The sequence below is a fragment of the Harpegnathos saltator genome, unplaced genomic scaffold (genome assembly GCF_003227715.2).
Source record: "Harpegnathos saltator strain DR-91 unplaced genomic scaffold, Hsal_v8.6 scaffold640, whole genome shotgun sequence".
Lineage (NCBI taxonomy): Eukaryota > Metazoa > Arthropoda > Insecta > Hymenoptera > Formicidae > Harpegnathos > Harpegnathos saltator.
Genome location: NW_020230472.1, coordinates 152,113 through 165,245, shown reverse-complemented (window position 1 = coordinate 165,245; position 13,133 = coordinate 152,113). Strand labels below are relative to the sequence as shown.

The 13,133-nt window shown below is 50.0% G+C and overlaps 1 protein-coding gene across 3 annotated transcripts; it reads left to right on the top strand.

Moving 5' to 3' along the window:
* Positions 1 to 399: 399 nt before the first annotated feature.
* Positions 400 to 5,692, top strand: Kr (krueppel). 3 transcript variants are annotated; one of them, XM_011137172.3, is made up of 3 exons: positions 400 to 986; positions 3,707 to 4,409; positions 4,658 to 5,692. In XM_011137172.3, exons 1-3 carry the CDS (start codon positions 947 to 949, stop codon positions 5,475 to 5,477), a joined length of 1,563 nt encoding a protein of 520 aa, XP_011135474.1. In that variant the 5' UTR covers positions 400 to 946; the 3' UTR covers positions 5,478 to 5,692. The 3 variants fall into 3 exon arrangements, with proteins under 3 accessions (XP_011135474.1, XP_011135475.1, XP_011135476.1); XM_011137173.3 differs by having other exon boundaries at positions 400 to 1,138; XM_011137174.3 differs by lacking the exon at positions 400 to 986 and adding an exon at positions 2,310 to 2,903.
* Positions 5,693 to 13,133: the final 7,441 nt, after the last annotated feature.

Here is a 13,133-nt window from a genome sequence, read left to right as displayed (position 1 = left end):
CACTCGCTCTCTTTTTCTTCTTCTCTCTCTCTCTATACACGCGCCAATCCCTACTCTTAAAGATCACGGTCGCAGGTTCACCCTGTCTCGGCTCACCTCCTCCCTGTCTTCTGTCGCGCTTGCTCTTTCTACGACTACGCTTTCGCCCCTTTCGCCGTCGTGCGATCTCTTTCTGTAGTTCGCGGCAGCCTCCTCGCTCCGTCGCTCCCTGCCCATCCCTCTCATATCCCAGCCGCCCACCCTGTCTCTTTCTCTCGCTCTATCTCGATCTCGCTTCATCCTCTGCACGTGCCAACTCGGGACCCACGAGCGGCGTTTTAGGAGTCCGCGCATCCGGGGTTGCGATTCGAGAGGGTAGAATCGCGGCCTGGTAGGACGAGAGGGATTCGTAGTGGGGGCATAGGGGTGGGGATTGTTGACTACAGTCGTGCCGCTCTGTCGTGCCGCTCTGGACTGTCAGTTAGTATTGGGTTAGGTCAGCCCAAAGAAGCATCGTTGATTCGTGGCGCCGATCATCCTTTCCGTTGTCGGAGCTCGGCTGCCGGTTGTTTATTGTAGATTAGAATGCTAATTAAAATCGTGGCGCAATTCAGAGCGTGATAGTTTCGACGTCGCGCCTCACGTCAGCCAAGAGCGGGCGCGCGCGCGCGCGCGGTTGAACGAGCGAGCAAGCGAACTTCATCTTCGCGCGGATCGCGTGCTTGTTTCTTTTTTCCCTCTCCCCCTCTTTCGGTAGACAAACGAGGCGGAGAACAGTTGAGGATAACGGTCTCGATGCGATTCTTACGTCAACCGCGCCATTAATGTAGTGCTGCGCCGTCTCGCCTCGAGGCTTTTCCCTTTGCAATCCGCGTTATCGAAAGTGATTACGCTGTGCCGCGACGGGAAAGGGGGGGGAAGTGTATGGAGTGTCAATGTGAGGAAAGTTGGCATCACGGATCTCATAATGGCACTGTCTTACCTGCAAGACGCACAGATTGACGCAGGTACGGTCCAGGTGGATCACATAGAGGCGGTTGATGTTGGAGCACTGCCGACGGTTGACCTCGTGTCACCTCGGAAAGACCCCATACGAGTCTCTCCAACGTGTTAAGATCTGCTCTATGTGTGTCACGTAGTGGTGCAACGATATCTCGCGGTAATGTAACTTTTTCTATCTGCCTGCTCTCTTTCCCTGCTCTACCTTATTTTCGGCCTCCTTTTTTTCGCCTCTTCTACGCCTCTACTGCTAAGTCTCCACAAGTGTACTCCCGGCGCGAATAGAAGCGTGATTCGCTCGCTCGCTCGCGGGCAGCTTTGGCTCGGGCATTTTCAACTTCACTTCTGCCGTTTCGTAGCTGTCACATTCGCTCCCGACGAGAGGTGGAGAGAAAGAAGTCGCGAGGACGCGGAATTCCGACGACGACCGGCCGACTTCATTGATGCCTTCTGCTCCCCCCTCTCCTTCTTCTTTTTCTTCTTCTTTCATATGCGCCAATAATCTTTCGGATGTTGGCCTCGAATGAAAGCGAGAACGTAAGTGGCGCGTCGGCGCTTTGAGGAAGTCTCGCGCGGATAAGAGAGATAGCTAGGTGGATGGATAGATGGATGGAGAGTGGAGTGAACGAGCAAGAGAGTAAAGTGCGAAATGTATATATGTGTATATATATATATAGAGAGAGAGAGAGGGGGGGGAGGGACGGCAGGCGACAAGAGAGCGATTTCATAGTTTCTTAAGAGCAGCGCGACCATCCTGGCGCTTCGCCAGAATCTAAAAGCGCTCGCGGCGACACAACGCATGTACGTTGTGACACATTGTAAACATCGATAAGTCCCAGGGAGAGTAGCGAAATCGCCTGCCTGAGGACACACAGGGGGAGCACTGTGTCGGCAGAATGAGATCCGCCGAGGTTTCGCGAGAGACTCGCGATGTGCGATGCGCGTATCCAAAAATAATCACCGCGATCGCTTCGGGATGCACATCTCTCTCCTCGCATCTTCTTCGTAAGCGCGCTTTTCTCGGCTCACTGCGAACGATCTTCCCGCCCGCTTCGTCGATCGAGTTCTCTCTTCGCGATCGCGTCGCAATTTCCCGACGTGCAACAACGTCGTCATACAGTCGCCGTGATATTTAGCGATCGCCCCGCGATAAGTATCATTGCCACCGTATTCGTCATCCGTAAAAATCCGCTACTTATTACCTCCCACTCCCCCCTCCCCGTTGTGGCTATTTGAATATTAGTTTGCGACCACACGGTCTCGCAAGTTTGTTCCTTAATAAACCCTTCTCTCTCAGCATGATGTCCAGTCTTGTCGAGTTGGTTGATTTCAACTGCATCTGAAATTAGTCAAACGGTCTAGTTTCGGATGGAGCTACCGCGAGAAAGGACTCGAGATAGAAGTACAAGGGTTGCGCGTCCAATTACGGAGTAGACGCAGGCAAGGGCGGTCTCTCTGCGTCGCGTCGCGTCGCGTCGCGTTGCCAAGAAACGACGAAGTAGGCTGCGAGGATCCTGCTCGCCGTTAAGGGAATTTTCGGGCGGAGAGGGGGAAGGGGAAAAGTAAGGAGGAAGAGACGCGCGCCCTTATTGATTCAACGATGCTGTCCCCTCTTTAAATAGTCCGCTAATTAACCAGCGGCGACCAGGTATCGGTCACCGCGTTTCCTTACGTTCGATTCCATCTCGTTGGAAATTCCTCGAAATTCGCAGAGTTCTCTTCTCAGCGCGACTCTTCAGACGCGCGTTATAGCGCGTCTCAAATTTATGACGTGTAATCATTGGATATCCCCGGATCGAGCGGAGGCTCTCAATGGCGAAAACGAGCCTGTCGATGTGCCGCGTGGATAGGGCGATATTCACGAGAAAGAAAGAAAGAAAGAAGAAAGAAGTTACTTCCTCATCGTGGAAGAGTAAAAAGTAGAGGTATCTAAACTGCTAAACTCGCGGACGCGAGTTCTGTCGTAATCGCGTATCATCAAACTCATGCGCGTTCCATTCTTTGAAAATACGTTCGTAAGAGGTTGGATTATTTTATCAGAGTAGCCGCGCGTTAAGAAGCCGGGAAGTAACAAGTCGCTCATTAACGACGCTCGCCCGCGCGTCGTTGATTCCGACGCGACGTCGATCTCTTTCAATAAATTGCGAGTACTCGCACGCCGATAAAGTCGTTGGCCTCAAGTCGAAGAGGCAGTACGCCGTAGACGCGTAGGTGGATAGCCAAGTCTTATGAATGAACTCTCGCGTACGAGAGTGTGAGTGAATGGAGGAGGATTCTGTGAACCTCACGTGTGAGCGACGTGTGTGGGAGGTTACGTGAGAAGTGGCAGGGAAGAGAGGAACAGAGAGTGAAAGAGAGGAGAGAGGAGGGGGGGAGAGAAAGTGAGATGGAGAGAAAAAGGAAGAGAGAGAGCGAGTGAGAATGAGAAGGATGGGACGAGGGTGGGGGGAGAAAAAGATGGGAAAAAGAAGTGTGAGGTGAAATGTTGAGATTCGCGTAAAATTCGCACATTCGTTCGTTTAATTCGCTTAATCAGTATCCCATCCTCGTAGCTGATCGATGATAATTCTGACGCGTTGTTCCAACGCGTATTGTAGTCGATGATAGTTCGATATTCCGCGCGAACGTGCAGAACTTTTCATGAAGCTGTTGAGCGAATTATTTGAGGAAGCGGAGGTGGAGCGAAGTAAATCGACCGTGTCTTGAGAAGAAATTTTTCTGAACACAGGTCTTCTGAGCGGCCAGTCTCTTACCATGAAGCCGGACCCTGAAAAGAAGACGCTCATTAACAATAGCAAGAAGGCGTCGCAAGCAATATACCCTACGATTGGCTCACCTGCAACAACCAGCCTGTCTTTACTGACTCCGCAGCAGCTCATAGTGGCCAGTCGGACTGCGGCGTTTATGGCTGCAGGATTACCAGTATCACTGCACGCGTCGTTAGCCACCAACCCGTCGTTGTATCATCATTCGCACAACCTCTTCGCTAATTGGATACCGCCAGCGCCCTCGCCACCCTCTACTCTTCAACACCCATCGACACCGCAGTCGCCGGCCGTGAGCGCGAGGTCCACCGTTCAGCATCATAGCCCATCCAGCACCATCACCAGCAGCAGTAACAACAACAACAAGAGCACCAACAATAACAATATGGTCAACGATAACGACCGAGGCGGCAAGAAGGCTCAGACCACCAAGAGGAGACCGAGCAAAGCGAAAGCGGACAGCACGCCCGCGCCAGCTCCTTCGGAGGCCGCGACTTCGTCCAGCCCAGTTCCTACGGTCAGCCCTGAAGCGACAAAGGACAGCAAGGATAAGGTGTTCACCTGTGGAGTGTGCTCGCGATCGTTCGGTTACAAGCACGTGCTGCAGAATCACGAGCGCACGCATACCGGCGAGAAGCCTTTCGAGTGTCAGGAATGCCACAAGAGGTGAGATCTCTCCCATGAGATTGAATTGTTATTATTATTATTATTATTTATTATTCTCATTACTTTTGTTACAACATGTATCTCCTCGATGCAGAGCGCGCGTTTGTGATGGTGAAGTTGGCGCGAGCCGCCGAGGCTCGCCAACTTCCGAGTCCGAAATTTCGATCGTAATTTCCGCTGACCTCATTTTCTCATCTCTGCTCCATCTCACACCAAGTCACATTGCACGATCATTGTCTGTCGCGCAGATTCACCCGGGACCACCACCTAAAGACGCACATGCGGCTGCACACAGGCGAGAAACCCTATCATTGCAGCCACTGCGACCGACAGTTCGTTCAAGTAGCGAATCTTCGTCGTCATCTGCGGGTACACACGGGCGAGCGTCCGTATACTTGCGAAGTATGCGGGGCCAAATTCAGCGACTCGAATCAACTGAAGGCGCACTCGCTGATACACAGAGGCGTGAAGCCGTTCGAATGTGACACTTGCCAAACAAAATTCAGAAGGCGGCATCACCTGATGCATCACAAGTGCGGCACAGGGCAGCCGTCGCAGGCCGAATCACGGTCACACACCGACACGCAATCGAACACGAGTGAGGAGCCGGAAGATAACACCGAGACCGACACGCAGTCGGACGAGATGGAGAGCAGCATGCACAGCGCCAAGAAAGTCAAGGCGGAGATCCACGAGGAGCCGTCGAGTCTGGCGGCCAGCACCCCGATTTCGGTACCACTGGATCTGTCCAGTGTTAACTTTCCGGAGCAAACCGAGCCCGAGGATCTGTCCATGTCCACTGGCAGACTGATCTCGGGTGGCGTCAGCAGCAGCAGCAACAGCAGCAGCAGCAGCGGCGGCAACAGCAATAACAACAACAACAACAACAACAGCAGCGCCTCCTCGACCACTCACAACAGTCCCAACAGCGATACCGTCCTCGAGGACGATGATAAGCGCGGCATCTCCGCTGCCAAACCCAGCAATCTGCTCGCACGACAGCCACGACGCAAATGCGGCCGTCGTCGAGATGTGAGCACGGTCGACACAGCCAAGGCCGATTCCTAGTGGCATTCTCCTCACTGGTATGTAGAGAAAACTACCCTCTTGTCCTCGATGGCAGGCATTGTCACGAGTCTTGTCGGCTGACGAAGAAGAGCGTGAGAAAGTGCGCGCGATTCGAGCGCTCCAATTCCTACCTCGAGTCCAACTGACCAGCCATGCGTCAGCAGCTCGCGCTGATTCATTGATAGGTCTCTACATCGGTTTACAGTCATTATTGTTAAGATGCTTTTTATAAATAAATAAATATATATATATACATATTATATATATATATATTTATGTGTGCGTGTGTATATATATATATATATATATATATACTACATATAGATTATATATATATATTATTGTATTGTGTACGCGAACGCGCGGATATACACCGAAACGGATATACCGAGCGCGGCAAGTCTGGATATGATGTATCCTATAGAATGTGTACTTTAAAGAGAGAGACAAACATAAATTCAGGGACATATTTACTGTTGACTGTTTACTTGGACTCTGAAACGATATTTAGACGCCTAGATGATTCAGTGCGAGCAGCCGAGCAGCGCGACACGAATCGTGATAATGGAAACGGGTGGGGGGGAAGTGTGTCTCTCATCATATCCATTTGGGATTTCCAATCCGTGATCTGCGCGTGTACACCTGCGCATGCATACCTGTGCGTGCATATGCGCGTTACGGTAAAGACGATTAATTGTCTCGATGCTTTTTATAAGATGACAAACGATTCTATAAGAACAGCTACGCTTTTATTTCCACTGGATATTTTATACAGTCACACAATTAAACGTCTACGCCGTAACGCACATTCGTACGGCGAACGATTACAGATTCGATAGTCTGAGGAAGATAAAGCAGGAAGAGAGAGAGAGAGAGAGAGAGAGAGAGAGAGAGAGGGAGAGAGAGAAGGAGGGAGGGGGAAAGAGAGAGAGAGAGAGAGAGAGAACGATTTACGCGCAAACTCCCTCGGAGTGCGCCCTGTCGCTTTTGCGTTGTTGTACATAGTTTCGCCCCGGTACAGAGAAATCATATTTAGTACGATCGCGTGTGCGTGTATGTGTGCGCGTGTGTGCTGTATCGTTTGGAGGAGCGAACGACGGTGCAGGATGAGGAGAAAGAGTGCGTATGTGTATATGAGAATATGCTTGTGGAATAAATGTATTTGGTATACAAGTTCCTCTGACAGTTAAAGTAGCGGGGAGGAGTGACGACGGTCCGTCGGTCCACTATGTCGCTATATCGGGAGTTCATGTTTTTCTTTTTTTTTTTTCTTTTTGTACTAAACATTTATGACACGTTATTCTCTGTTATATCGTTACTTTGCTTTATCGCCCGAGGATTTGTTAAACAAACGGAACGCGGCAGTGTACCTCGATCGAACGCGCGCTTTCAGTCAACTGACGCATTGGCGATCCCGCGTCGGTCGAGCGTCGCCGTCGTCGTAACGTTCGCGTTCGAGCTCGAGACGTTCCGTGTACCAGCGTGAAATGATCACGATGTGCATGTGAAACATTGCGTTTATTATATATAAAAAAAATATATATATATATATAATATGTTGGTTGTTTAAGATTTAGGATTTAGTGTTTAGGATTTAGCTATCCGTACGGCGAAGATCCGACGACAATCAAACGTTCGTAGTGACATGCTTTCAAGTTAACGCGCGGACGATTGGTTACATAGTGCCAGCGGAAGATGATGTAATGAAAGTAATCATTTGTACCCTCGTAAACTCGACAATTCTCCCACACCGGCTAGGATGAAGGAGACCCCTTTTTCCGCTACACACCAGAGACTCGCGATCGTCTCGCTCGCTCGTTCGCTCGAGAGAGAGAGAGAGAGAGAGAGAGAGAGAGAGAGAGAGAGAGAGAGAGAGAGAGAGAGAGAAAGGGCGACCTGAAATTTAAAGCAACCTCCATTACCTCCTCACAGTTTCACTTTGCCCGTACAGTATGCGGATCGCATAATCGCATAATCTTCTCCGATTTCCGTCTCCTTATCCATCGGACACGTACACCCGGCCCCAGTCAAAGATCTCTTCAAAGACCTCTGCTTCTTTTATCCCGACCTCAGCCGGCGCGCGTGTTTCGCGCGAACCAGTTTTCGCGACGACGCACCGGTCCGTCGAAAAATTTTGCAGCCGGTCACTGGTCGGGCAGTTTCATTCTCAGAAGCTTTACGCAATCACTCTCTCAACGCTCGTCCGATTTATATCCGCAGTGTGCATGCAAATTTGTCATCCTGACCGCCGAGTCAAGGCCACCTATGCGTCATTGTTCCGCGATTACGCGGTACGCTTTCCGGAATCGGTTACATCCCGATAGTTTCTCTCTTACAACTTGGGAACGAGTAAGCGTTCTCCTCTGTGTAGGTCTCTCTTTTCGTCTCCCTCGGGACATCATGGCAGGGAGAAGAAGAAAAAGTAGAGCAGAGACGCAGTAGGGAGTCTCTCTCCCTCTTTTGCATTTTGCACAAATATCGCTCGAAATACCTGGTTGCTTAAATTACCCTCGTTTATCTTTCGTCCGTTTCGCTCGACCGTGTCACATGAAGAGAGAGAGATAGAGAGAGAGAGAGAGATAGATAGATAGATAGATAGAGAGAGAGAGAGAGAGAGAGAGAGAGAGAGAGAGGGAGAGTGAGAGAGTGAGAGAATGAGAGAGACGAAAGAAGAGCGAGAAAAGTTGTGCAGCAGCCCTGCCATTGCGTCGCGCGCTGCTAACTTTTCTTCAGGCCTTCATCTCGCATTTCCGTTACTTTTGGAGAATATTCGCCTCTCGATATGCATATATCGCGTCCAATATATACATATAGCAAAAGGCAAATATTCTCCTTACGCGTACTTCACTCGCTTTATATACATATACGTTCGTATGTATATGCAAGACCTATGTAGCAATCGTTGGGAGAACTGTCTAAAATCGCTCGATTAATTCAATGATATCCAGCGTACGAATGATGATCAATTCAGAGATATACGCCGAGATCAGACGCGAAATCTGCCGCGCGTTTCGCTTAGGAGGCAGCCTTGTGAAATGACTGACTATGAGTACAGAGTACTGAGTATCGGTTATATCGGTCATTTTTATACGTTTCTTTGGAGCGCGTTAATTAGGACTCTGAAGATTTCAATTTCCGTTTTCATTATTATCTTTTTGTCTTTACCTTCGTCTGACGTCTCACCGCCGGGTTGACCCATCTTGAGAAGACGGGCGTCTCGCCGTTAGTTTTGCACATCCCGGCATCGCCGGGTTACAGTTTCTCCACATATTTTACGAAACTGGAGCAGGTCTACAATATTCTCGCTTATTTTCCCGTTGACCTCACTAGGAATCTCTTCTGTGATTTCCTTCCCGTGCTTTCCTTTCCAGAGATCCTTGTTCCCCAGTATGCCGAGTCGTGGAACGTCTCGATCTCGTATTATTCGCGCCCAGAGAGAAAAGAGGAGCACGATGCTTCGTCCGGCTCGATTCTCACGGAAAATTCGACACCGCTCGGCATGATAACGTATCGTATCTCCTTTCGTTTTTAAGACGTTAAGTTGGAGGAAGAAGGAAAGAAAGAAAGAAGAAACATAACGCCGTAACGTTTGGCTCTAATTCATCCGCATATTCGTTTTGTTGATCGCACTCAGCAGAGACGACGTGTGTCTCATTGCTACATTTGTTACGATTGCGGCGATGCTGCTTCGTTTCTACCAAACGTGCCGCAAAGAGGCAAACTTGGGGAAGAGTAAATGCATCGCATTGTACATAGCAGTACCTTTGTTGCGCGCGCCTTGCGACGCGCAAGATTGTCAGCTCGGAATTGGCTCGGGATTGTTGCTCTCGTTACTCGGCCGTAAAATGCCGATCAAACCCGCTCGCCACCGTGTACACTCTCGGTGAGTCCGCACGCGTACTACTCGCGCGAGGTTGGACAAAAAGTCGATGACTTGCTGACTGTCACCTCCGCTGAATGTGCGCCACGATGACCCTGTCGGAATATACCATTCGCGATTCGACTGGTAGACGGCGACAGAGGTCAGTAGGCCTCGACCTCATATCCCGAAAGAAAGACAGATCTCATCTCATGCAGAATCCCCGAGTTTATTGTACATAGAGAGAGAAGGAGAGAGAGAGAGAGAGAGAGAGAGAAAGAGAGAGAGAGAAAAAACGTATCAACCCCGCTTTGGATGGAGAGGACCGCATAAGAAACGAGAATTCACAAGCGAGAGCCTCGCGCGCCTTCTTTCTGTTTTCTTTTTATTTTGTCCTCCTTTTTTCACCATCCCCCTCTCCTTCGCCCTCCCCCTCCCCCTTTGCCTCTCGATGACAGGCAAACGAGCGTACAGTGATGCCGTGACAGAGAGCGCTTAACGAATTTGCTTGTGGCCAGTTCGCGACAATCGGCGAGACGAGAACCGGTCCCGCTCATCTCGCGCGACAGTACGACGGGCCGGACACATCGGGCTTGAAGAGAGTGACTTGATCGGAGGGAGGGGGAAAGAGGCGACGCGATTATTAATCGAGAGTGGCGCCGCTGAAGCGTGCCCTTTGTGTCTGAGGCAAACGTGCCTCACGAGCAAAATCTTCTTCCTCGTCACGCGGACTAATCGCGAGAGACAATTGCTCGCTTGTCGCAACGTGCAACGCGCAACAGGAGAAAAAGAAAGAAAGAGAAGAGGAAGAAAAGGGCGCTCTCTGGGCATCTCGATATCAGGGGATCGGCATCGCTATGATTTCGTCGTGTTCGCATAGAGAGACGTGTGTCCAATCCGCTCGCCTCGACGCGGCGATCGCCGCTAATTGATAAAACGTATTTTTTGCCGCGTTCACGCGGAGGGAAAAGTGAAGTGCAGCTCGCACGAAGAGTCGCGCGAAGCCACGCGGGACTCGAGCTAGCCCCGCGAGAGCTGCTCGAACAAGATGTCCCGACGCGTCGTTCGCTCGCTGATTCATCATTGTTGTTGCCGCTAGTGTCGTTCACGGAAACACGGTACGTTCTTCGACGCGTTCCTCGAGCGTTTGTACACGCGACGAATTCGCTCGTTTCATCATCGGCCTTCATTGAGGCTCGATCGCCCAGCGGCGCGCGCGATTGATTTCAACCCGACCCGCGAGCATACATATACACACACACACACACACACATATATATATATATAATAATAATCCGTGAGAAGAATCATAGCCGAATGATACGGATAACCGCGTCCTACCTTTGTTCCTAACGTTCGACGTCGAGTGCGGTCCTTGCCGCCGTCCGGACGGAGGGAATCCCCGACCTGGCCGGCCGATCCTCCGCCCGGCGTGATGCACGCACGCGGCGAGGACCGTGCGACGTTGAAGCGCAAGAGTACCTTGAAGGATATCGATTCCTAGCTAATAGTCGTAATAGAGTCGTAGACCCGAGAACGCTACTTGTAACTTATGTTCCTACCGTGATCGGTCCTGCGGATCGTTGTCGTCTTTTCTTTTCTTTTCGTTTTTCTCTTTTGTTTCCTCGCTGAGAAACGGGAGAACAGGAAGTACAGTGTGCGTTAACGAAGCGGCCGATACGTCGACCGAGAGAGAGAGAGAGAGAGAGAGACAGAGAGAAAGAGAGAGAGAGAGAGAGAGAGAGAGAGAGAGAGAGAAGGCGAAGAGAACCACGCGTCAAGTACCTATCGTGTTAATGAATAGAGTTGTCGCTTGTCCTACCTACTGTCGTAATCACTATTGTTGTTGTCCTCTTGCTCTTAACGTGCAAAAGCTATGTATACATATTATATATATACATATATATATTTGTGTCAAATAGCCGTAACGTTGTACCAATACGATGTGTGCTCGTAAATCGGGATCGCTTAGTACGGGCGAGGATCAATGTGCGTCGCGGTAATGTACAAACGGAAAGAAGTGAGGAAGAGAAGGACGAGATGGTACATGTACTCTCGTATAGGAGATAATGTGTAGCATGGGCGTACGAGGAAGTAACCCGGCCTTGATACGGAGTGTGTGACAAGAGAAGGAGAAATTAAATGTGCGCGATACTCACTGCCAGTGCTGAAAGTCTACATAGCTCATGTCACGCATATTGTAGAGTTTCAGTGTTGACGGTAAACATCGGAACGCAGCCTAGATTACTTCGAATGTACTCGGTTTGCTTAGAACCAAGAGACGGAAGGATTAAATTTGGGATGTCAGTGCCAAGGGATTCGGCCAAGGATTCGGCGCGAGCTGATATCCCGAAGCCGGAAAATTATCGTTGGGTTATCAAAGCCGCGCTGTGGCTACTCTTTCGAGAGAGAGAGAGAGAGAGAGAGAGAGAGAGTGAGCGAGCCTCGTCTTTAATCTCTCTTTCCTCATATCTTACTTTTACATTCGAAGCGACGGCTTGATCCTGTTATCGCGCGAACGCCACGTCGGTCGGAACTCCTTTCCAGATTATTCCAGACGAACACGGGCCCCGACCGAAGTGCGATTATCATCGTAATCGTGCGTCTCGTCGGGCGGCCTCTCCGGCCGACGCGGCCTCCGTACTTCGCGATCTCGGTTCGTTGGAATGTTCGAGAGTAATCTTACGTACCTATCGCATTATGTATACTTCTTTGTACATGTACGTGTAACTAAAATTATATTCTATAATTTTGTACAGCGAAATTGCGTGCGCGCGCGCGCACGCGCGCGCTTGCGAATTCGAGCCGGCGTGATTAGCCAACCACGCGCAAAGAGTGCCAATCTCCTCCTCCGCGCCGCTCAACGGCGCGCGACGCGTCCGTTCGAATGTTCGCGCGCGCGCGTGCGCGTCTTACGAGACACGGTACAAATTCAGACCTTACGCCTAAATATGACGATGAAGTCGATTGACAAGACGGTAGACATCACCAAGTAATAGGTAATCGATGATAATCTCGGGACACACCGATAGCGGAAGTATATCTGGCCACTTGTGACGCGCTCGGTCGCCGCATTATTAACACGCGCGTAGGAGTTTCGCGCGTGCTCTCTCTCCTCGCTGCTTGTTGCTGACGATTCATGGATCGGGTGCGCGCCCGGGTAAACATCGTTGCCCCGACCTTCGTTGTGCAGACGACGTACAAACGCGAACCGCAAAACAAGTGGCACGCTGAATGTATACTATGAAACTGACACTACCTCACCAGACATCTAATATATCTCTCAACCACAAGACTGATTTTATATATATATAAATATATATATAAATAATATTCTTAAATAACCTTATTATATATTGACAAGTGAAGGAGACGTGGTGAAAAAACGCAGAAAGTGGGGCGAAGGAAGGAGAAACGAGAGGCGTAAGACGGCGAGAGAGATTGCGAAGGGGAGGAAAATATCGTTAGTACAAATATGATATGAGCCGTTTTGTAAGTAATTCGCGTCTAGGGAGTAATATTAATTGTAATTAACTACGATTATTAACTACATCGCTGCCAATTTCGAATTCCTATTGTGAATAAAAAGGGGAAGCGAGAGAGGTGTCCTTTGTATCGTATGTGTTTACTCGTAATTTTCATGCCCCGATCTCTGCAGTCACGCATTACTCAGTTGTCTGAAATGTTCTATCGGATTGACTGGTCTGTGAAACTATTTTTATTATTAAAGCTCACTGTTTCATCGTTCACTGGTCTGTTTATTCGCCGACCCGTCCCGCACGCGACCCGTCCCTGTG